We start from the raw sequence: 23,832 nt of genomic DNA, 5'->3' as shown, positions 1-23,832 counted from the left end.
AAGTAAATTTACAAGAAAAATTGTCATAAATTTACTACATTTTTCTCGTAAATTGACACCCGGTGGAGTTTGTGCACATGTATATTTTTTCAGTGATTGATTCGCATTCATGATGGAAGAAAAGATTTTATTATTCTATTTATTAAATGATTTAATAATTTAAGTGTCACCCAAATAATAAAACGGAATTTAATAATCTGAGAGTTCCAGAATAAAGTCGTAAATTTACGAGAATAAAGTTAATTTACGAGAAAAAGTTTTACACATACAAGAAAAAAAGTCATAAATTTACGAGAAAAAAAGTTGTACATTTACAAGATAAGTCGTAAATTCACAAGAAATTATAATTTTTTTTTTATTGTGGCCCTAATTGTCCGTCGTAAAATAAGAATGAGATTGCAATTTACATTTATCGTGAAAAATCCAACAGCATGAAAGCAACATTAGATTAAAAAAAAAAAATTGCTTAAATGTACAAAAAAATTACTAAACCCAAAATAAAAATAATATTTTATACTGTAACATGTGTATATTGTCAGAATTTTTTAGATTAGCTTTCTCATCAATAAAAATATTTTTACTTGTTATTTAAGTGGATCTCACAGAGGTAATGGTCATATTACTATAGTACATTATGTTAAATAACATTTTACTATCCATTTTGTGCACACATGAAATCATTGGTGACAAGTCACTTTTGCAGCAACATGCGACAACATCGACTTTCAAACTGTGGTACAACATACAAATATTTTTAAAATACATACAAAATTACATTGGGACCATATACATGAATTATGTAGGACATAATCACACAATACACATTTATTAAGCAAAGATAATGAACAAAAACTACCACAAGCCAATTTCCTGCGAGTACAAGCCGCATATTTGAAAGTGTACGCTTTTGACTTCGACATTGTCCACCCCTATTGCTCCAATATGGTACACTCCACAGGCCTAATCAATAATCGGTCTCTGGTCTTATCAAGGAAAACTCCCCAGAAGGATCTGGGATGAACCATTTCTCCCATCTATCCACGTGCACAGCAGGGTACCTCCATGGTTTGAATGGGCCATTCCAGTGCAGAAGGTGTGCCTCCTGCAGGAAGCTCTCCGGATAGTGAACATCTGGACTCCAACCTAGAATATAGACTCCTTTTTATGTGACTTTACAGGGTTTTTTTAAATTCTAGAATAGGCTTGGATGATCTTACCGAGGTGCCTGACGTGCCACAGTGGGTCCAGCATTGTGTATTTGCCATGAAAAACTATCAGCATGGGCGGAGTGGCCACACCTCCTGCCATAGCGCTGCTGTAGATGTTCAGCCTGCGAGGGAAAAAAAAACGCACCGATTTAAAATACTTATGCATTCAAAGGACGCATTGAAAGATGTTGACATAGTATTCTACACTGGTCACTTGGTGTCAGTAATGTGACTGTAATGTTCGGTGAGAAACAAATGCCAGATTTGATCGCCGGAACAGCAATATTTTGGTGCAGGTTTGAATGATCGCACAACAGGCAAAATAATCCCAAATAAAATCACAGGCTACTGTTGCGGCCGAAACTCGCGGCAAGTTGAAACTCAACTCTGAACCCCCGACTTCACTTCCTGTCCGCCACTCACGCCATGTCTAGAGGGCGCTAATAATTTTAAAAAGGTCGTAAATAGGTTTTCTATAATGTAACTAGAAATATATTCCATTTATAATTGTACTTCATGGAAATTCTGGAACCAATTAACCACCATAAATGATGGATTACCGTATTTTCCGGACTATAAATTGCACTTTTTTTTCATGGTTTGGCTGGTCCTGCGACTTATACTCCGGAGTGACTTAGTAGGCTCGCAAGAGGCCACTCTAGGTTTGTGTGCCAGTATCTGCTAATCCTATCACTCCTGTACCAACGACAATTTACGATGTAAACATCAACTTATGCTGCAGGTAAACTAGTTATGTTGTTTAGGCTATAGTTATCGGAGTAACTGCTAATATTAGGGATGTCCGAGATTGGCTTTTTTGCCGATAACTGATGTCTTCCGACTCTCAATTTCCGATTCCGACGTCAACCCGTACCAGTATGTGTAACATCACATATCATGTCATGGAATTAACACATTTCGGTGACCCACAAGAATTTTTAGACATTTCTCTTGGATATTAATAAAAGTATCTATCAGTTGTATAGTGTATTTGTCATGTTGTTACACTTTAATGCCCCTGGATGGGACTAATGTGGAGTACAGTATGTCTGCTGGATGGAGGCGTTATCAGTTGTGACGTCGCTATGCTAGAGAAAAGATGTTGTCGCCCTCTCTGCAATAAAGCCACCCAAAAACAGATAAGTTCTGCTCTTTTTTAAAAAATTTTTTTAGTTGATATATGAAGATATCACACTATCTACCTAGCAAGTTTACTTCCGTTTCCGGGTCATGAGGTTGTTGTAGCCACTTCGCTATCGCGACAGAATTGTTGCTTGTTGAGTTGAGCAGCGAGCAAAACGATTGGTGCCGCCTACCCCGACTCCTGTCTCGTTGCGAATTGAATCGCCACATTTGGTGAGCCTCGTCGTGGGTGAAAATGTCGACTGACAACAGTGTAATATACACAGCAGATTTTTTAAATTATGGGTTTTCATTATAGCGAAAACCCAATACTTATATCAACCGATATTACATTTTTATGACAATATCAGGCCGATTATATTAATGGGCCGATATTATCGAACCACCCTAGTTAATTTGTTACGTTAACATACCACCTATTCACGTTACGTTAGATCTGTTCTTGGTCTCTGATTTTATAAAATAAATATCCTCTCCCAAAATGCGACTTATATGTTTTTTTTTCTTCTTCATTGTGCATTTGTGGCTGGTGGGACTTACACTTACACTCCAGAGCGACTTACAGTCCAGGAAATACGGTACTCTAGCTGTTAATAAAGAGTTATGTTTCCCTTTCTATAGTCTCGTACACTCCGAATCCTTATTAAAGTTACAAATGACCTTTTTATATAAAATCTGTCTTCAAATGACAGGTTCGGGTAAATAAATGCCCCGGGTTATAATAATTAGAGCATTTATGTTATGTTGATAATAGACATTTCTATCAAACCACCACACCTAAAATTGCCCTCCATCCATTTCTCCAGTTGTTTGGTGATCTTCTGTTTTTTCCACTTGCTTAAATCAGCCACAAACACACCAGGGTTGAAAGAGCAGTCATTTGGGTTGATGCCGAGGTCTTTCACTTCCTGCTTCCTGTAGTCCAGGAAGCCCATATAGGTTGTCTACGGGGGACACAAACCAATTAGTTGCATTCCTTTTTAACGCTTTTTGCGACTCCAAACTTAAATAACGCCCACCTGCATGCCAACACTGCGCACCATCTCGTGAGTGGAGGGCAGGTCGCAGTCTGTGGCGAAAGCAGCAGCGTGTTCTGGCTTCAGTTTGACACCGAATAGACGCCTAATGTCACCTACAGTAGGAAAGTACAACAAATATCAGCCGAAAACTGGACAGGGATAGACATCTTCACGCAAAATCTTTATCTGGCTTGTTGGTATAATACATACCCTGCACGATGACATCATCATCTAAGTATATGACCCTCTTATGGTTGATCTGAAGCAGCGGTAGGTAAAAGCGCACAAAGTTAAGCTGCAAAACAAATGATTATAAATGTTAAAAACAAAACTGTGCTATGCATGATTTGAACAAACTTACTGGATGTAGCAAATCCGGCCTGGATGAGTCGGGCTTCACTTTCCCTTTCAGAACCATGGGATTAAACTCCAAAATCTTATATTTGATGCCTTTCAGTTGTGTTTCCTCTATGTAACGTCTGAAAGGAGAGTGCTAAAGTCACGATAGAGGCCATGTATACCCCCGGGCATCCTGCGATTGGTTCAGGTTGCGGTAATGCGGTCCAACCTGGTCAATGTAACAGCATCACGTAGAGTGACAATGTAAAAGAACACAGGGTGGTCCGTGTTGCTGCGAACGCTGTTGATGGTCGCCATGGTCGCACCCACGCGCTCCTCTGATGCGCAGATGACAATAGGGATGACATCATCCGCCTCTGGCTGTCTCGCTACTTGCTCCGGAGCTGCACCACCAAGATTCTTCCAGTGACCTTTAGAGCAGTTTTTAAGTGATTATTCTAAATCTCCACACTGATGAAACACATTTGCGTTTACCCGAAGGTCTGCGCTGACTGGGGCCTCTGAATAGCGTGCCGTGCAGGAGGAGACACAGCATCAGCACCAGTAACACCAGGAGGAGCCGATTAACTAAAACACACAGATTGCAGATTTAAAGCCAGAGTATGCGTGAATCGTACCTGTCATAAATAATTCATACTAACTCATTCAATCCCATTTTTCAAAAGACAACCCTTTAAAACCTCTTTGACCGATATTTCAAGACTCCCGTCTTTCATCAGAAAAAAAAAAAAAGTTTGTTTCTACCTTTTTCCGTTCTTCATAGGTAAGTTTCAGGAAAATATCAGTTCCCGACTAGAAAAGGGAGAAAACCAGCTTTTTGTGAAAGGATACATTTCAAGCATAACTTTCACTTTGACACAAATGTTGTTTGCTTTTTAGACAGCTCAAATATCTTAACAACTATGCATACATAACACAAAAAGGGGGTCGTTTTACATCTAAATGATTTCTTTACAAATATAACACCGTGAACTATTTACAATTTTCACATTTGGAACTCAACTATGTGTGTGCACGTGTGCGCATGCGTTAAAATTTCCCTACAATGCGCAAACGTCTGCGCGCTACACTCCTCCACGCTCTCTCACTTCCTCCTTCCTCTCATGTGGGATTTTTTTGTTCGCAAGATCTCTGCCGAGCTCTTATCAAATACACTTCTGCCACCTTGTGGTCGTTTTTATGGCTTAAAATTGCTCTGAAGTAAAATGCATTAGTGGAGAGTTGCATCATCACGTCTTGTGGCCTCTTGCGCTAAAAAACCCTATAAATACGTTGGTAACGGGCCTCCGCGTTGACGAAAACGCATAACTACGTCTTTGGTATTGAATGAGTTAATGTCTTGTGATGAGAAGACAATTAGCTTTAGCATTGCCGCAACAACCATGGACCAGCTTTTTACTACTGTTACTACTGTTCATGCTTATATGCACAATGCCAGAACAATTAAAAATAATTTCAAGCATATGTAAGGGGAGGAAAATAACAAGCAAATGACCTTTGAAGATCCTCAAAAGGTCGGTTTTGAAGTTCAGGGTTTTCATGACATCATGAAGGTCAAAACTCCGTCGTCATGGGCGGGACACTGCCTCTGACCCACCCTAGGTTAGATGCTCACAGGTTTGGAAAAAAAAAAAAGATAGGAGGAGGCTTCGCTACACATCTTAAAATAAAGCCTGGACCTCTGCCAATTCAGATGCAGACAAGACATGTATCATTTTGTTTTTCTTTGTTTTACATAACAATGTGACAACCTATCCAATTTGGCAAATACATTGAATGCATTTTAGGGTTAGGGTTGTTTTATTTTTCAAATAAAATAAGACCAGCGTGACAAGACCTGGTCACAGAAAAAGAGTGCTGACATAGCATTAAGGATTTATGTCATCCACACCTTCGTTTTGTTCCTAAACCTGATTGGACGTTAATAGATGCATTCAGTGAGGTCGACTCAATGGGAAAATATGTTGTCTTGACGGAAATGACATAACAATCACGTTAGCTGAATACTTTGAATGGGGACGCGTTCTACTCAACACGTTCACTGAAAATCTCAAGTATTTTCAAGTCAGAGGCAAGTTCCGAGTCATTGATGACAAAGTCCAGGTCAAGTTGCAAGTCTTTGATGATACGGTCACGTCAGTTCCAGAGACATCAGAACTGTGACTCGAGTCCACACCTGTGCGTAATGCTAAAAAAAACTATTTCTTGCTCACTTTTTCTCAGAAGAGCCATAGTTCATGCTTGTTTGCAGGAACATCCGCTAAAACAATATGAAAAAGAGAAAAAAAATGTATATTAAGTCACGACAATCAATTTGCAATAAATGAAACGGTACATTATATCTTCTCAAGGTATAATACTATAGAAATGAAACTTGCATATACTTTAGAGTAGTCAGTGCTTGCATAGCGGTCCATTCGGTCCAGCTGCTCTGGGGCTAGTTTATTTTGGGTAGGTGGAAAAAAGTTTCAACCACTGCAGGGTTTGTTAGTGCTAACAATTCTTTGTTCGTTGTGATGCAGTCTCTTGGACCAGTGTCCTCCTTGCGGGTGACTTATTTGATAGGCAGTTGTCTTTCTGGTCCAGCTGGTCTGGGACGTATTTTCCAGTTTGTTTTGGGAAGGTGGAAAAAAGTTTTGACCACTGCAGGGTTTGTTAGCGCTAACAATTCTTTGTTCGTTGCAATGCAGTCTCTTGGAGCGGGGTCCTCCTTGCGGGTGACTTATTCGATGGACAGTTAGTTGTCTTTCCTGTCCAGCTGGTCTGGGGCGTATTTTCCAGTTTGTTTTGGGTAGGTGGAAAAAAGTTTTGACCACTGCAGGGTTTGTTAGCGCTAACAATTCTTTGTTCGTTGCGATGCAGTCTCTTGGAGCGGGGTCCTCCTTGCGGGTAACTTATTTGATGGACACTTGTCTTTTTGGTCCAGCTGGTCTGAGGCGTATTTTCCAGTTTGTTTTGGGTAGGTGGAAAAAAGTTTTGACCACTGCAGGGTTTGTTAGCGCTAACAATTCTTTGTTCGTTGCAATGCAGTCTCTTGGAGCGGGGTCCTCCTTGCGGGTGACTTATTCGATGGACAGTTGTCTTTCCTGTCCAGCTAGTCTGGGGCATATTTTCCAGTTTGTTTTGGGTAGGTGGAAAAAAGTTTCGACCACTGCAGGGTTTGTTAGCGCTAACAATTCTTTGTTGGTTGTGATGCAGTCTCTTGGAGCAGTGTCCTCCTCACCTGATACACAAAGCCTTTCCATTGATAATACCACTGTGTGCCACCCGGTGAAGCAGAAACACTCGATTCCTGTCGGGATGGCTTGGGAAGCTCCACATTTACACCACCAAGTCATGGCTTCTGTCCCCGCCTGCTCCGACATTTCACCTTCTCTTCTTGCCTGCTCAGCTTCGAAAACTTGTATCTCATCCTCTGTATGTTCAGGTTCAAAAAGAAAAGGTTCTGGATCCTCATTTGTCTCTAAGTAGTCGTCGGGGGTGGCTCTTACGAAGTCACGAGTAATTGTAGCAAGCACAGAACACGCTCTCTGTTACCTCATTCTCAGTGGATGGCAAATCTACAAGCTCTACACTGACTACTCTAAAGTATATCCATGTTTGTCCCTTGAGACGATCTGCTGTAATTTAAAAAACCTTGTGAGCTTGCTTGTGAGATGCTCTATCTATCTAACTGTGTTTTTTGCCATTAACTTAGGAACTTTGCTGTGGGTTGTGGGGGCTGGAAAGTCCCCATAGGTATTGATGGCACATGTGTCTGTATTTTTTTTCTACTACTTCCTTCCTGATACTTGTGATTCAGCAAGGAAATGATTTGCCTTCTAGCTCTCGACAGGAAACCCATCAAATAAAGCACATAACGTCCCACAACGTCTCCCTTATCCTGTTGAGATGTTTCATTTCACTTAGAACATGTTGAAGTCAAATAACGTTACTTTCTTATTGCTTTTGAGGCCCAGGAGGTGCGATGAGAATTTGCAAACTCCACTCCAGCACTCAGCAGGACACACCGTCTGTTACATGCATGCGTATCTGGTTTGTTTGTCATTGTTTAAAGCTGCCAAAAAACATCTGGGACTGATTAGGTTCAGAAACACTCCCTCCAGAAAGCTCCGGAGTGGGCCAGCTATTGAACAATTACTCTTTACAACACATCTAAACCATCTTAGAGCATGGTTTAAATTATTGCATTCTCATATTACATATAAGAACACTAAAGTCGCATGTATTGTCAGCATATCAAATATTTTAAAAACCCTATAACACATTTAGTCACACAACAGGTTTCTATAGAAAAACATTGATATAAAATATATCAATAGAAAACACTGCTGTTATGATTTAAACATAAATATATTTATAATGCACTGTCTGATTAAGCAAAAACAAACTACAATACAAGGAAAACTATCCAATTCAACACATATAATCGTTCTAAAAGCATGCACAATGCATCACAAATATTTTGAAGACATGTTTTTATGTTAACATAAGCTTTAAGAATATATTAATGGACTTTTTCCCTGTCAAAGAACAAAAGTAGCACATTCTGTTCTCGTGCTGACAATAAAGGACAATAAGAAAACAACAACACACAGTCCATGCTTTATTACAAAAATATCATTTGCAATATATGAAGAATAGCTACTTGCCTGGAAGAAGGAAGGACGGTGACTCTCAGTCCTGGTGTTCATGGTCCATGTTGGGGAATGAGACTAGTCCCCCCCCTCCCCTCCTGATGGGAGTCGTGTTATTTGCCAAGACTGTGGTCATTCGCTTCAATTTTGCCAGAAAAAGGATTAACTGTTCTCGTTTAATCAAATTAACATAATGATTATTTTCTGCTGCCTAGTGTGTTAACTTTGTTAATAAGGCCAAAATTTGGAGCAAATAAATACACAATTACCTAATCTCATATAGTTAGCCATGTGCATTATGTTCCACCAGGTTAAAAGCAGCAACAAATCAACACATGCAGTGAGTGAAATGAGAAAACAATGCTGTGTTTGTACTTTTGCCTTGAAAACTACAGTACGCATAAATTCCGAAGGCTGGAAAGGGCTGGTTGCACAATCAGGAAGTGTCCCAAAGGCTAGACAAGTGTTGTCCAAAGTGTGGCTCCGGAGCCATTTGCAGCCTGCAGCTCTCTTTTTTTAAGTATTAGCCTTCGGCATATTATACAGATACATTTTAATGAGCATATTACACAAAAAAAAGTAAAACTGGAAATGATCCAAATCGCTCCAAGACAGCACCTACAAACCAAAATGGCTGAGTACCTGTGCATCTTACGGTATCCGCTTCGATGATTTTCGTGGGTGCTGTGATGATGTACATTTTCCCCCAGTATACACATGCCTGCAAGATTTAGTAAGCTTTCGAGTATGGTGATGCTCTCAAAAAGAAGATTTAGTTGTGGCAATAATAATAACAGTAGTAAAGAATATTAACACAAATTTAGAGGGTCCCTTTGTCGCCAGTACCACAAAGCTGAAATGTTTTTTCTTTAAATTTAATTGCATTGCCTATTTAGACCCATATTGGATTAATTTTCACATGTTTAATTAATTAAAATGAGAAAAATTGGTCTTGACTGTCCCAATTAACACTTAAAATGAATGAATGCTTATATGTTCTTGAATGAAATAAATGTTTCAAAAATCAACAAAACCCTTAAAATTCACTCATAGTTTACCCTAACGACAAAAAATAAAAACGTGTAGGTCTGAGTATATTTGGATAAATTTTTATTCACTTTTGTTTCTCCCGCAATATTTTCGCTGTACAGTATTAGAACTACACACGGCGCTTTACGATTACGTAATCCAGTCACTTCCGGTGACTTTTAGGCCAACCAATAGCTACGTGCTACTGAGGAGTAAGCGTGGCAAAACTGGGTTTATATCTGGTCCTCGTAAATGTATGGCATGTGTGTGGATCATTTCTTTTGGCTGTGGATATGTGCGAACTATAATTAAATGTACGCAAGATATGATTACTCGAGGTTTTAATATTCACTGTGTAAGCACATTGTTGGCCAACAGTTGCTTCTCTGCAAAGACTACTGTTGTGGAACACAAATCTTCATGTTTAGGGTAGACTACCCTCTCTATGGGACAATTAGGGTGTCTTTTTAGACTTTACATCCACCATGGACGAAGACAGTCTCAAAGTGCTGGTGAAACTCACCCAAGACGGACATTTTAGCCATCTGCTAAAACACATAACGTCAGGGGGCTCTTCGACTTTTCAGGCCGTCAGAAGCAAACACTTCGGGCGGTCCGGAGACACCCTTCTTCACTACGCCGCCAGACATGGCCACCTGGACATTTTAGAGTTTCTAATAAAAGAAGTCTGCATGGATGTAGAAGTTTATAACAACGACTACAAGCGGCCGCTGCATGAAGCAGCCTCCATGAGCCACATAGCATGTGTTGGCTACCTGTTGCAGGAGGGCGCTAAAGTCGACAGCTTAAAGAAGGCTGATTGGTGAGGAATGTAAATGAAAAAAGACGATCTCTTCGACGGCGTGACGCGGTAATTTTGAACACCAGCCGAGGATCAATGGCGTTATTACTCTTGCTGAATGGTCATTCTTGCAACCAATCAACGCGCCGGCTCTTCAACGTTTGACCAATCACGGAGGAGAATCTTGAAGCAGAAAAAAACATGCAGAATAATTTTTTTTTTAGTCTGGAGAGAATGTTTACTCTACAAATACTAATAGAGGGTTTATCACTGATATATACTAACAAGTTTACACTATTTGTTCTTAACGTCAGAGTCTAAATAAATTACTTTGACTCATGAATGGGTCTATGAATTAGTTGTTATTGCAATACACGATGTACCCCAATTGGCAACATCGTTGGAAAAAGCTTAGGAGAAACCCAGCTGTAATTAACAAAAGTTAACAAAGTCCTGTTGAATTTGCTGACAGCCCTTCTCGTTCCCTCAAAGGACACCGTTGATGATGGCCTGCACCCGGAGGAACCTTGACGTAATCCAGGAGCTGATCAACCACTCTGCTGACCCTCTGCTGAGGAACAAAGATGGCTGGAATGCCTTCCACATTGCCTGCAGGGAGGGTGATCCTCTGGTGGTGCGATATCTTCTTATCGTTAGCCCAGATGTGTGGAGAACTGAAAGTAAGACGTGCAGGACACCCCTGCACACAGCAGGTGGGGCATACTCCAATCTATAATGCACTACACATGTCTTGTTTTTTTAAATATACATCTTTATTTCTTTTGCTTCTTATTTAGCAATGCATGGCTGTGAGGAAGTTGTTCAGATCTTACTTGAGAGGTAGGTAGATATTTTCATTGTGTATGTTTTTAAATAGACAGTAGTACTTTTTAGTAGTAGTAGTAGTATTTGCAGTTATTTTACATACGGCACATTCCTTCACTGTGTCCAGATGTGGCTACATTCCAGACGCCAAAGACAGCTGCGGAGTCACGCCTTTCATGGACGCTGTGAGGAACGGACATGTCTCAGTAGCCAGGCTCTTGATGGAGAAACATCAGGTAGAACAATGCCGGTTGTTGGACTTTTGCATATTTCTAACTGCGTGCCATCTTAACCCTGCTTGCATGTTCCGTGCTGCAGGCTTCTCCAACTGCAGCTGACGTACTTGGGGTTCAGCCAGTGCACCAGGTGGCTGTTACTGGCCAGGAGGAGGCGCTGCAGTTCCTAGTAAGGGAGCTCAATGTGGACGTGAATCAGAGGGCAACTGGCATGCAGCTCACTGCCTTGCACTATGCTGCCAAGGTAAAATTATATGTTCCAATGTATAATTTGTCTTACATTGATTGATGTGCCTCACTAAAATGTACGCCTTAGTTTTATACAGTGTTTAATCAATGACGCTTCAAGTCAAAAATGCTGTCAATAGGCTATACAAGGTATTGTTTTTAATTGGGACAGTGGGAAGACTTCACAAAAATGCTATAACAGGAAGTAAACGCACACATTAAATAGAATCCCTCAGACACGTGGCAACATGAAGATAATACCACAAGTGGCAGCTGTTTTATGAAAGTATTCCTACTTGGAAATGTGTGTGTGTGTGTGTGTGTGTGTGTGTGTGTGTGTGTGTGTATGCGCATATAGGAAGGACATGTTTCCACTATAAAGATGCTGCTACATTTGGGCGCAGATCTTCACGTTCGGGACAAAAAGGAAAGAACTGGTAAGCATGTTATCACACACAATGCAAAAAATGGAATTGAATTTCATTAAAAATTTTTTTTATAAAGTTTAACAGAACCAATGTTGTAATAGCGCTAAACAGCAAACTGCTCAGCCATCATGACTACCGCTGATTGTAAACAACTGTGTGACACGCGTGAGTTTCAGATCAAAAATATGAGTGGTGCCACTGACATTTTAAAGCGCATGTAGATGTAGATCAAGCTGCTGGATGGTGACCACTTGTTACCTCAAATGCCTCAACTTGTGGCGTTAATAAAAACTACATCAGGAGGTTGCCTACAGCCAAAGCTGTTAATGCCAATGTTTTTTGACCCCGTGTAAATTAAAGACCCCCATGGGTATTTGCTTTGTAGACCATGGACCCGGCATCTATAGTAGACTTTGAGACCATTGGGGCACACAAAGAAGGGAGTATATTATATAATATCATTTAGAAACTATTACTCAATGCTGCGGTCATTCTCCAATGTTGTCTTGTCTCTCAAGCTCTCCACATGGCGTCCATCGGTCAGCACGCAGATGTCGCCAGGACGTTGCTGCAGCTCGGCCTGGACGATTCCCAGGATGCATCTGGTGTCATGGCACGACAGCATGCCAAAAAATCTGACATAATGCAAGTCTTTGAATGCAATTAACTTTACCTGCGTATTGTTGTAATACATTAAAGAAAAAGAAACATTTCAGGTTGTATTCATTTACATTACGATATAAAGTGCACTCCGAGGTGATAGAAATAGGGATTTTAGTGATATGACTGTTTGGTTTGACTTAAAAAAGATTTCAATAACGGTTTGGTTAAGGAACCATCACAGTTTTTGTAGCCGACTATTATTATGAATCACATCCGTGTGAATGCTACTGCTGTACTATCTAGCTACTGTATGCACCAACATCACTGTGAACGCCTTTGGGTTTACTTAACAGGTGTGCCAGGGCATGCTGGCAATACAAACATACAGACTACAATTGAATAACATTTACACATTGTGTCTGATTTTAACAGCATTTGAGGTGTCAGCAAGTGATTGTGATTTTTTTTTTCTCATTGATTTAACAGGAAGTTTGATTTAAGATGAACATTTATGGTACATTTACACAGCAGAAACAATTGGATGATGCCTGTTGGGGCCCTTTACGATCATGCATTATTATTTTTTTAATAGTGTAATTCACTCACATTTAAAGTCAGATCAGTATAGTTTCTTCGAAAACTAACGTAATGTACATGATGAACTTCACATAACTTCTTCAAAACTAAAACATTGTATTATATTATTATTTTAGTAGGTAAAATGCAATGGCAGTTAACTCTTTGCTAAGTTAGCCATGTCCACAATTGATTGACAGCGAATAAGCCACGCCCCCCGGAATCGCCTGACGCCGTCTGAGCCCCACCCCTTTCTCACTTCAGCCCCAGCAGATCTCCATTTTCTTCTTTCCTGTCAAGGAGCAGAGTAGCCCAAGACTGTCAAAATGAATGACGAATACGACGTTATCGTCCTCGGCACCGGACTGACGGTGAGAAAGTTTTGAAATGTGTCTGCAACTCTGAGCGGATGCGCTTTGCAACCTGTTAACCGCGCGGTTAGCTCCTGCCACCGGCGCTTGTAGCTAACTGGGCCTAATTAGCATTGGCTAAATAACTAGCTTAGCCGCTTACCAACCGTGTGCAACTATTTGTTAGGCGGTGACCAAACGGGCTAGATTAACTTCTACTAATACTCTTAATATAGAACGTAGCAATTAAGTTTCTCATGGAAAGTTACGTCGCTGTTAATACCCGGGTGGGAGTTAACCGCAAAGTGTAGCTGTTAACTGGTTAGTTGGGAGTTGAGCGCTCGCGCTGGCAGGTTTGCTGGTGAGGATAAGATTAATCGTAGATTAATGGTCTGCTAACAATAGCACATCTAATTTAACAGTTGCTAACAATGACGCCGAATTGTGTCATTGTTGTATCGTTTTATGAAGTCATTTGGGTTTCCTTGAATCATTGAAAGTGAAAAATGACATCCAGTTGGTTCATATAAAGTATGATCTAACTGTAATGTAACACTGGCACTGTTTTTAAATTTGTGGATAGTCACTTTAGTGGTCCTCAGTATTCATTTACATATTTTCCCCTCATGACAAAAAATGTCAGCTTCCCAAAAACTGTTCTAAACCATATCAGTCACATTGTTTCCACTTTAAAGAAAGAATTCAATCTTTTAAAACGACTTTAGCCTAAATACACACATGAATTATATCTATTTTTTAAAATTATTTAATATTAATGATATATAATTTTTAAAGGACACTGTTTTCAAAACTCCACTGTTTCAATTGTCTGAAAAAAAGTAAAAACTACAGGTACCCACACTTCCGTGTTGAGTACGTGACACAATCAGGAAGTCTTCCAAAGACAGGCACCCTGTGGCTTGTGGTTTTATTGGCTCGGGGCATATTGGAGAAACCAAATTAAACAAAAAAGGGGGGAAATGCTGCAAAAAGGTACAATATAAAGAGGAAAAAGCTGAAATGTTGATGGTAATAACTAATAGCACAAAGCAATTTTGTTTTTGTTTTTTAGCCTTTTTACCAAAAAAAAAGAAAAGGATATCAAAGTGGCCCTCCCACATCCTTTCATTCTTCATTGTGCAGCCCTCGGTTGAAAAGCGGTCAATAAAACACATTTCACCCTAATGACAAACATTTTGTACTTCCCAAAACCTGCTGTAAAAATACTATATAGAGTAATCCCTCGTTTATCGCGACTAATTGGTTCCAGAGACGACCGTGATACGTGAATTTCTGCAAAGTAGGATTCCTTATTTCTAAATGGAATGTTTTAGAGCATAGAAAACCTGTTTACGACATTCTAAATACGGTTTTTAACATTATTAGAGCCCTCTTGACATGAAATAACACCCCTATAGTCAGCTTTACGCTCGTATTACCCAATATAGTAGCTATAAAATGAGTAAATAAGCCATATAAGACATAAATCTGATGTTGGGGTTGGAGTTGAGTTTTAGCTTGGTGTGGGTTACTGTAGCAACAGTAGCAGGTGTTTTTGGGGGGGGGTTATTGTGCGATAATTGTACAGATGGGCGGGTGAAGCCTCATGAAGCTTTGAAGCTTTCCTTCAAATTGTGCTTGACAGATTCAAAGCTTTGGTGCTGAAGTGAAAGCAATGTTCGCGACATCTGGTGGAAGAGTTAAGCCACAGCAATCTACTGTATGTCACTAAATAGAGGGAAACGCAGGTTGCCATTACTAACGCACAAAAAAACTTGCCAATGCTCTCCTTGCAAGCCAACATTGTTCAATAGCTTGATGGTTATATTTCCATCCAGGTTAGCGCCAAAATAACCAGTCACAGCAATGGCAGCCACCAATACGTTTTGAGCCGTCGGCGTCACACGCTGTGACGTGTGACACTTCCAAAGTAATCGGTCACGTGATATTTGCAGAACGATACAAGCTCCGACGCACTATTTTGAAGTAGTGTGATTTAGGAAGTCTGACACAAGCTTTGAGGCTTTGGGTTCATTTTAACATCTCTAGAATTGAAACCTGCAATACAAACCTGTTGTTCCGGCCATCAAGTCTGGCGTTTGAGTGTCTTACCGAACATTACAGAACCATTATTGACACCGAGTGACCAGTGCAGAATACCACATATCATGCACAGCGTCTTTTGAATGCTTTATGTTTGTATTGTACTTCATATAGACATTTTTTTGCGCGAAAATGCTTAATTTAGAGAAAAAATAGGTAACATTTTCTTCATTGTGCATATTTTTTTGACTAATATTAAACCACGAAACAGATTTGTTGATAAATAGGGGTGTCACGATACAGTCAGGTCACAAGGTGACACATGATATTGGGTCTAACAAGGACGAGACGATATTTTAACATTACTTTTAAGAAAACAATGACAAAATGTAGGAGTGGAGAAACAGACTTCTTTTTACAATTTTACAACGATGCAGGTACATTTTGTAATGTTGTATAATTTTGCATGATGATGGCGCTTTCAATTTTTTTTTTTTTTCCCCCACAAATTGAAACAAAAACTAAAAATTTTAAAAGTTAAATAATGACGTCAGTTGGAGCTGCTACTGCTAAGCATTCCTGTTGATGTGTATTATGTAAAGACACATGTAAAATAGATTGCAGATTGCTTACTACCACACGTTTTTAGTCACATGCAGCGATCATGTTTTGATCTGACAATTATTAAGTAACTTTGAGCAAATGTAGAATTACTAAAGCCCCTGCTTGGACATTAACACGGCAGTAGCTGCTGAACTCCGACAAAAATCGAGTGACGCTGGGAACGCCAAGTGCAGGTAGGATTGCAAGGTTTACAGAAAGCACTTAATGGGCAGTTCCAACCCTGCCTCACACATTGCCACTTCAATATTACATGTATTATTGTTCATAGTAGCAATGCCATAGTTCAGTCTAGTTCAGTCCTCGTGAGACAGCTTTTTTCAATAAAAGAAATATATTTTAATTTCGTGAGATCTCATGACACCCCTGTATTATTTCCACTTTAAGCGAGTCAATATTTTAAAACTTTTTCAGGAATATCAATGTATATTAAGTTATGTCACTGGGTTTGTAACTCTTCAAAGGCAAGTATGTTTACATAAGTTAGCTATTATGTAATATATAATATAATATAATACAATATATAATATCAGCACTTTTTTTTTTTTTTTTTTTTTACACGTAGACCATTTCAAACTTCAGTACACACTTAGCATTTCAGAAGCAAGGCACCCTTACTGCATACTTTCAATGGGGGAAAAAGTAGCACATTCTGGTGGACAAAAAAAAAAGACAGCCAATAATTCTAATTGAAATCACAACACAAAGGATTGCATTAGTTAAGGTAAATGCGGGATTAAAAATAACTTGAATGGGTGATAGCTTTGGGGTTGGTTATTTCAATCAAATGTAGCATACAGTTATTAATTACAAACTATAACAAGATAAATGATGCTCATTTTAAACTTGAGTTTCTACTCCAGATATGCTTGTAAAGTGGCTCATTCAGTATTTTGTGCAATGATGTTGAAAAGGAATATCGTAGTTATTTTGCCTGTTTATTCTGCCAACGTTAACCCTCTAAACAAAATTGCATGGTTTTGTTGTCAACTGTTAATGGCTGACACATGACACAGAACTCATCCCGTGATTACTGTGGGACTGGAGCAGTCCAAGGGGCAGTTTGTGAACACTAATTTCCTTGCAGTTTATGGAGAATTTTTTCTGTTTTTTAGACCATATTCAGGAACGTTTTGAGGAGTTCTTTTTTATGATGTTAAAATTCTGTCGACCTGTAAACAAACAGGAACTGGGGTGGGAACAGCTCTTCGTTATTTTATGAACAAGGTGGCAGTTGGAGGAAGTATGTTTTGTTTCGGATTTGACAGAAATGCTAGTTTCTCGTGTAGTTTGTGTCAAATAAGACCTTATTGTACATTGCATTAGATAACAATCATCTGAAATATAAGGGATGGAATAATGACAGGATGATTTTGAACTGCTCACAGCAGAAACAAATAGAATGCAAAAATGAAAGGGGACAAAAAAACACCTATTGTAAGCTTTCACCAAAAAACTTTTGTGCAGTACAATTTGTCCTATAGTTTGATTATGGTACTGTATGCCCTAAAGGACTGGAAGGGCCTGCATGCCTCATTTCCTCTTTCACGACAATGCATGGGGTTAAATTGGGTTAAGGTTTAAAGATTTGCCGTGCAAATGACAGTGACAAGTACTGTAATTCCTCTGTGTAGTAATTTCAAAGCTACTTTGGTCATGGAGCAAATGTTATGTGGTGTCATGTGATTTTATTGGGTTGTACCTCCTGCCCAGCTTCTGACGTGTTTATTGACCTAATGTGTTACAAATTGAAAAGTGGTCGTTCCACTGGATAAATACTTAAATGCAAGCACTGACAGTGACTGATGTAACTGTTAACACTGTGCGTCCTGTTAACATGGCCTTAGGGAGGGAATCTCCATGTTTTGTAAACCAGGATTGTGTTCCTTAGCTCATGACATAGGCGGAACAAAAACACCTGTGCCTTTTACAGACGACCTAGCAATATTGCTGCGACTACGAGACAGCATGTTGCAATTGTGACGTTGTCAGTGCCAGCATCTGATGTGACTGTCTAAAAAAAACATTCAGTGTGTAAAATACTTGGAGACGATTACTTGCAATTTTGTTTTAATAGTTGTAATGTAGGCACAGTTCTTGGATGGATGTTGTCCACTTGAGTTATCCATAATCATTTAATGCCGTGCTCTCATTTAACAGGAATGTATCTTATCTGGAATCATGTCGGTGAAGGGGAAGAAGGTTCTACACATGGACCGCAACTCCTATTACGGCGCAGAGAGTGCCTCCATCACACCTTTGGAAGATGTAAGTTGCTTGAATGCATATGAATTTGAGACACCAACAATGGCAGATTGGGAGAAAGGATTCAAGAGAACAGTAAAAATATTAGCTTTTCCTTCTCCTTGCAGCTCTACAAACGCTTCAACCTTCCTGGCAAACCTCCCGAGTCAATGGGAAAAGGCCGGGACTGGAACGTGGACCTCGTCCCGAAATTCCTCATGGCCTACGGTATACCTTAATCCATTGCCTTGCGAATCAAACAGATCTGTCATGTGGCAAGTGTGTTTTCAATAATTTGCATCCATCTAAATAATTTTGTTCTACGGTCAATATTATTTTATCCCAGCTTGTCCTCATGAACATATACATCTATTTTTAAGCATTTTATGCATTTTATGTCATAGGTATTGGACTTTTTGGGGAACACCAAGCTCTCGTTTTAAGATTTTGCATATAGACAGTGTGCTAATTTCTTAAACTATTAACTATAGTTAATTTATTGGTAGGGATGGACATTTGACCAAATTTGAAAATCAATGATGAATCAGTAGATTGTTAGAGAATCGTTACATTTAAACTATTTTCAATAAGATGGTTGGATTTCTGGCCGCACAGTGGCCTCGTGGTTAGCATATCAACCTCACAGTCTGGACATCTGCGTTTGAATCTTCTTTGGAACATCTGTGTGGAATTTACATGTTTTGGGTCATTCTTGTGCTGGAACTACAGTATGTGGCCCTGTTCATCAGCCCCTCAGTGAGGTGAAGTCTTCCTGTACCATGAGCGGAGAAACAGCCCCTAAGCAGAATGTTTCCACCTCCATATTTGACAGTAGGGGCGGTGTTGTTTGGAGTCATACTCAGCATTTCTCTGCCTCCACACATGTCGAGTTAATTCCCTTGTTGGGCTTTCTCAGAATCATCAGGGTGAAATTATGCATGGAGCTCCGTAGCAAGGGTGATTGACTATTAACTTGTATTTCTTCCATTTCCGGATTATTGCGCCAGTAGTTGTCTCTTTCTCACCACCTTCTTGCTGATGGTCTTGGAGCCCATTCCAGTTTGGTGCAGGTTGACAGTCTTGTCATTGAGGTCCTTAGACAGATCTTTGGTCTTTGAAACGTAGAGACTACTTCTGTGACAGGTGTCTTGTATCCACATAGTGAGTTGAGATGAGGAGTACTTTCCCAAAGGAACAGGACTAATTTGTGTGTTTCGTGGGCACATTACCAGTCTCTGGGGATCAGAATACTTGCTGGTTGGTAGGGGATCAAATACTTCTATTCCCCACTGTATATGTAGGATAAATTTGCCATCTTTTCTTAGGCCAACTGGTCCGCATGCTGCTGATCACCCAGGTGACCCGTTATCTGGATTTCAAAGTGATTGAAGGCAGCTTTGTGTACAAGGGAGGCAAAATCTATAAAGTTCCCTCCACGGAGACTGAGGCTCTGGCGTCCAGTAAGTCACAGAAGGAATGAGAAACTTCATACCGGCATTCTTAGTTGCTTGTGCCTTAACTCTCATGAACTCTCTTAAGGTCTGATGGGGCTGTTTGAGAAACGACGCTTCAAAAAATTCCTGGTCTTCATTACCAACTTCGATGAAAACGACCCCAAGACCATGGAGGGCGTCGACCCCAACAAGACGACCATGAGGGCTATTTTTGAAAAGTTTAGCTTGGGCAAGGATGTCATAGACTTCACTGGCCACTCCCTCGCTCTCTACCGTACAGATGAGTCAGTAGTCCTTCTCAATGTTTAGTATACTCAAGGTTCTTCATTTGTTCTAATAATGTATGTCATCACAAATACTATTGTCTCTGTCTCTGTGTGTGTGTGTGTAGTTACCTGGATCAGCCCTGCATCGACGCAATACGGAGAATAAAGCTTTACAGTGAGTCTCTTGCCAGGTATGGCAAGAGCCCATACCTCTACCCACTGTATGGCTTGGGAGAACTGCCACAAGGGTTTGCCAGGTAGGGGTGTCCCCTCACCCACACTTTAACACTCAAATGAATAATATAACTGCCTTTTTCTCCATATAATGGCTCAGGGTGTGAGAGTGGCACACATCTTGAAGCAGGGCTCCCGGACTTACCGTAACTTTTTTTGCTTGGAGCACAGTTGGCACCTAATTTAAAATTTTAGGAGCACAGGCAGAAAATGAAGTGGTGCACACCGAAATTGTCTTGCAAAGTAAATATTCAAATTTCCTTTCATTTTTACTGTATTACTGACAAATGACAATAAATGGTAACGGTCTTCTCTATCGACCCTGCTTCTGTCCCTAGCTTCTGGAAGGCCTCTCTGATGGCATCATATACACCTTAAAAACAGTCATAGCAAGTGATTGCACTTGTGAATTTCTTTGGTTCTGTTGTGGATTATTTTGAAGCCGTGATCAATAAGAAAGCAGAGACTTGTGGCATAACTGTGTTAGTTACCAAAGAACTACAGAGTAAACCGTGTGGGAACCCAGGTTATACAGTATTATGTAACATGTTCCCCAGTTTTAGCCGTCCCATCCAAGACCTACTGCAATTTCTTTACCAAAGGTATACAGTAAATTGACTTGATCATTTTCCCATTCCAGGCTGAGTGCCATCTACGGTGGGACATACATGTTAAACAAGCCCATCGAGGAGATAGTGATGGAAAATGGGAAGGTGGTGGGAGTCAAGTCTGAAGGGGAGGTAAGCATACTTTTTTTTTTTTTTTTTTGGAGAGAACAAACATTTACAGTGTTGAGCTCACAAACAGCAAGTAGGTGTTTTATTTTTTATTATCCACAAATAGCAATTATCTCAAAGGCAGTATTTTTTATTTAATGTGTTTTTTTCTTTTCTTTTTTTTTTATAATTTAGTTTTAGCCATACTTTAGTCATTGAAACTTATTTAGTTTCAGTCTAGTTAAAAAAAAATGGTATCCAACATTTTAGTCAACTACAGTTACTGGGACTTTAATCAACTAAAATATGAAGTATAAAGTGTAAGACATCTTTCTAGTTTCCTTGAAACAACCTTTATTTTGGTACCTGCAAAGATCTCAATAACAAAATTCAGAGCAAAACGTAGACCTGCTTTCACTTTATTTAAATTCAATAAGCCTATAGTTTAACCTTGTTATTTTACTTGAAATGAAAACACAATTTTTTTGCAGGGATAATAATAATTTCACTGTATGAAATAATAAATCAACCCTGCATAACGCGCTAGCCATCTATAATGCAACTGTTCTTTCTCAGCATTGTGTCCTACAGTCTCCGGGTGCTTGCACAGCATAAGTTGCAGTCTAATTAGCGGCGGGTAAAAAAAACAACAACCCAAAAACAACAAACGATGGCATTAACAGCTGTTGCTGTAGGGAACCCGAGTTGTTGTTTTTTTTTGTTAACCCCACAAGATAGCTGCATTTGAAGTATCATGAATGTTGATTGTGCTACTCAACTGTTGTGTGTGTTACTTGCCGCACTGTTGTTTACAATGAATTCATCTCTGGTATTAATGCTGGTTGAGCAGTTTGCACCTTACTGGTATTATAATATTAGTTCTGTTGCTGCTGTGTTCTGCAATCTGTTTATAAACGACCATGTGGTCAAAGAGAGGTATGTTTTTCTATCCATTTTCTCATGCACTCCGAACAAATTATTATTTGTGTGTGTGCGTGTATATATGTAATATACAAATTATTTGTATATATGTATATGCGTATGTATATTGTGTATATATGTACTGTATGTAAACACAGTGTATATATATATATATATATATATATGTATATTGTGTGTGTATATATGAGTTTTCACATTTTCTGAAATAAAATAACCCTTAGCTGTGTTTGCGGCACGTAGATCGCCAGGTGCAAGCAATTGATTTGCGACCCCAGCTACTTTATGGAACGTACTACCAAAGTCGGTCAGGTGATCAGGGCCATCTGCATCCTGAGCCACCCCATCAGCAACACCGGTGACGTCAACTCTTGCCAGATTATCATCCCTCAGAATCAAGTCAACAGGAAGCACGGTGTGTACTGAACATATATTAAATATATGGACGTTCTTTTTGTATTCACTCACATTTACCTATTTGTTCCTATTGTTTGTAGACATCTACGTGTGTATGATCTCCTTTGATCACAACGTAGCAGCAAAGGGCAAATATATCGCCATCGCCAGCACCACAGTGGAGACTAAGGACCCCGAGAAAGAGATTAAGCCAGCCTTGGACCTACTGGAGCCCATCGAGCAGAAGTTTGTCAGCATCAGCGACCAGTTTGCTCCGACAGACATGGGCAATGAAAGCCAGGTACATTCAGATTTAAATTCAGTAAATTGAAAAAAGTGGTCTTTATGTCGTTCTGGCAGCTGTAATTTTTAGATAATGCACTTAAGACCATTAGCAATGCTGTGTTCAGGATTCTGTGATATAATTTGATCATTAACACAATTTAGTCCGGTCCTTGTGCTTGATTGGCACTACACTGTCAGGCTATTCTTTACTTGCGTATCTTGCTTGCTGCTGTAACAGGTGAATTTCCCCGCTGTGGGATAAATAAAGTACAAATACAAAATACAAATACACTTAGGCGTACGTCATATCCCAGTAACTAGAGCTTAAAAAAAACAAAAAAACACTTTGGACAGCCCTGCTGTAAGAGCACTTTTAAGAGCTTCTTTTGGCTTCGTAGGTCTTCATCTCCCGTTCATATGACGCCACAACCCACTTTGAGACCACCTGCGACGACATCAAGGACATCTACCGGAGGATGACTGGCTCGGACTTTAACTTTGCTGAGATGGAGCGTGGAAAGAAGGACATCTACGGCGACGCAGCCGAGTAGACATTGAAGGCGCCACTAACACTTCCGATTATCAAAAACAAGCGCTGCAGACAACTAATCTTTACGTTTATATAGAAAACCTTACGCAAATGTACATCATTGGGCCAGCCTTCCCAAGAATATGTGGCGGCCCAGTGAGTAAGTTGATATAGATTTATGATATAGTATTGCTGGATAAAGTACAGGGAGGGAACTAGGCTTTTTCTAATCACTGTCAGATCGTTGATGCACTCAACATTGGTCACTAACATTCAATAATATTCTACGGTTTCATGTCAAAATGAGTCAACGATGCCAAATCAAATCAATCATGTTGTGTGTGTATAAATTGTTTCAAAGAGCTATGGTCTTCAGGTATTTTGTCACTTCAGGGTGGTTTGTTTGCATGTATAAAGGAAATTGTGTGTCTCGTGGTAGGACACGTGTGACAACATTGGCTTTAGCGCGTGTGTGGCCTATTTTGTACATTCTCATCCCCTTTTGTTGTTCAGTTTTGCAACCAGACACTACCAAGCAGACTCTAGTCCAGCGAAAACTACTGGAACTTGTTCTGAACAGCTTTGACTTATATGGTATATAATTGCTCCTCGATTGTATAAAATGAGGCCGACTCTGCACATTCACAGCAGTGGTCGACTA

The 23,832-nt window shown here is 39.8% G+C and overlaps 3 protein-coding genes across 7 annotated transcripts; 2 read left to right on the top strand and 1 right to left on the bottom strand.

The window, feature by feature from the left end:
- Positions 1 to 372: 372 nt before the first annotated feature.
- On the bottom strand, positions 373 to 10,307 carry glt8d2 (glycosyltransferase 8 domain containing 2). Of its 4 annotated transcripts, XM_054753842.1 has the most exons (11): positions 10,173 to 10,307; positions 8,383 to 10,052; positions 5,944 to 5,990; positions 4,205 to 4,297; positions 3,939 to 4,140; positions 3,732 to 3,849; positions 3,581 to 3,665; positions 3,371 to 3,483; positions 3,129 to 3,295; positions 1,218 to 1,330; positions 373 to 1,143 (listed from the first exon to the last, which is right to left on the bottom strand). In XM_054753842.1, the coding sequence occupies exons 3-11, from the start codon at positions 5,960 to 5,962 to the stop codon at positions 965 to 967; spliced, it is 1,089 nt and encodes a 362-aa protein (XP_054609817.1). In that variant the 5' UTR covers positions 5,963 to 5,990; positions 8,383 to 10,052; positions 10,173 to 10,307; the 3' UTR covers positions 373 to 964. The 4 variants fall into 4 exon arrangements, with proteins under 4 accessions (XP_054609817.1, XP_054609816.1, XP_054609818.1 ...); XM_054753841.1 differs by lacking the exons at positions 8,383 to 10,052; positions 10,173 to 10,307 and adding an exon at positions 6,115 to 8,330 and having other exon boundaries at positions 5,226 to 5,990; XM_054753843.1 differs by lacking the exons at positions 8,383 to 10,052; positions 10,173 to 10,307 and adding an exon at positions 6,115 to 8,330.
- On the top strand, positions 9,765 to 12,596 carry ankrd16 (ankyrin repeat domain 16). Of its 2 annotated transcripts, none has more exons than XM_054753844.1 (7): positions 9,765 to 10,219; positions 10,691 to 10,911; positions 10,996 to 11,038; positions 11,151 to 11,259; positions 11,342 to 11,503; positions 11,846 to 11,924; positions 12,434 to 12,596. In XM_054753844.1, exons 1-7 carry the CDS (start codon positions 9,882 to 9,884, stop codon positions 12,580 to 12,582), a joined length of 1,101 nt encoding a protein of 366 aa, XP_054609819.1. In that variant the 5' UTR covers positions 9,765 to 9,881; the 3' UTR covers positions 12,583 to 12,596. The 2 variants fall into 2 exon arrangements, with proteins under 2 accessions (XP_054609819.1, XP_054609820.1); XM_054753845.1 differs by having other exon boundaries at positions 9,767 to 10,219; positions 12,301 to 12,566.
- Positions 12,597 to 13,325: 729 nt separating this feature from the next.
- On the top strand, positions 13,326 to 23,521 carry gdi2 (GDP dissociation inhibitor 2). The gene is made up of 10 exons (XM_054800809.1): positions 13,326 to 13,465; positions 18,269 to 18,376; positions 18,481 to 18,580; positions 19,678 to 19,812; positions 19,892 to 20,090; positions 20,198 to 20,329; positions 20,947 to 21,046; positions 22,205 to 22,376; positions 22,459 to 22,658; positions 23,041 to 23,521. The coding sequence occupies exons 1-10, from the start codon at positions 13,421 to 13,423 to the stop codon at positions 23,191 to 23,193; spliced, it is 1,344 nt and encodes a 447-aa protein (XP_054656784.1). The 5' UTR covers positions 13,326 to 13,420; the 3' UTR covers positions 23,194 to 23,521.
- The last annotated feature ends 311 nt before the right edge of the window (positions 23,522 to 23,832 follow it).

This window comes from Dunckerocampus dactyliophorus, chromosome 15, assembly GCF_027744805.1.
Source record: "Dunckerocampus dactyliophorus isolate RoL2022-P2 chromosome 15, RoL_Ddac_1.1, whole genome shotgun sequence".
Classification (NCBI taxonomy): Eukaryota; Metazoa; Chordata; class Actinopteri; order Syngnathiformes; family Syngnathidae; genus Dunckerocampus; species Dunckerocampus dactyliophorus.
Note: the sequence above shows the minus strand (reverse complement) of the source record. Positions and strands in the feature narration are given on the sequence as shown.

What these genes read in the sequence shown, in the direction of transcription:
- gdi2 (XM_054800809.1), top strand. Translation starts at nt 13,421, where the DNA reads ATGAATGACGAATACGACGTTATCGTCCTCGGCACCGGACTGACG. An exon ending in TCCTCGGCACCGGACTGACG is followed by an intron (nt 13,466 to 18,268) that starts GTGAGAAAGTTT and finishes CTCATTTAACAG; the next exon opens with GAATGTATCTTATCTGGAAT. An exon ending in ACATGGGCAATGAAAGCCAG is followed by an intron (nt 22,659 to 23,040) that starts GTACATTCAGAT and finishes TTGGCTTCGTAG; the next exon opens with GTCTTCATCTCCCGTTCATA.
- ankrd16 (XM_054753844.1), top strand. Translation starts at nt 9,882, where the DNA reads ATGGACGAAGACAGTCTCAAAGTGCTGGTGAAACTCACCCAAGACGGA. An exon ending in AGCTTAAAGAAGGCTGATTG is followed by an intron (nt 10,220 to 10,690) that starts GTGAGGAATGTA and finishes GTTCCCTCAAAG; the next exon opens with GACACCGTTGATGATGGCCT. An exon ending in GACACCCCTGCACACAGCAG is followed by an intron (nt 10,912 to 10,995) that starts GTGGGGCATACT and finishes CTTCTTATTTAG; the next exon opens with CAATGCATGGCTGTGAGGAA.
- glt8d2 (XM_054753839.1), bottom strand. Translation starts at nt 5,271, where the DNA reads ATGAAAACCCTGAACTTCAAAACCGACCTTTTGAGGATCTTCAAAG. An exon ending in TGATGATGTCATCGTGCAGG is followed by an intron (nt 3,484 to 3,580) that starts GTATGTATTATA and finishes TTCCTACTGTAG; the next exon opens with GTGACATTAGGCGTCTATTC. An exon ending in TGGATGGAGGGCAATTTTAG is followed by an intron (nt 1,331 to 3,128) that starts GTGTGGTGGTTT and finishes TTTCCCTCGCAG; the next exon opens with GCTGAACATCTACAGCAGCG.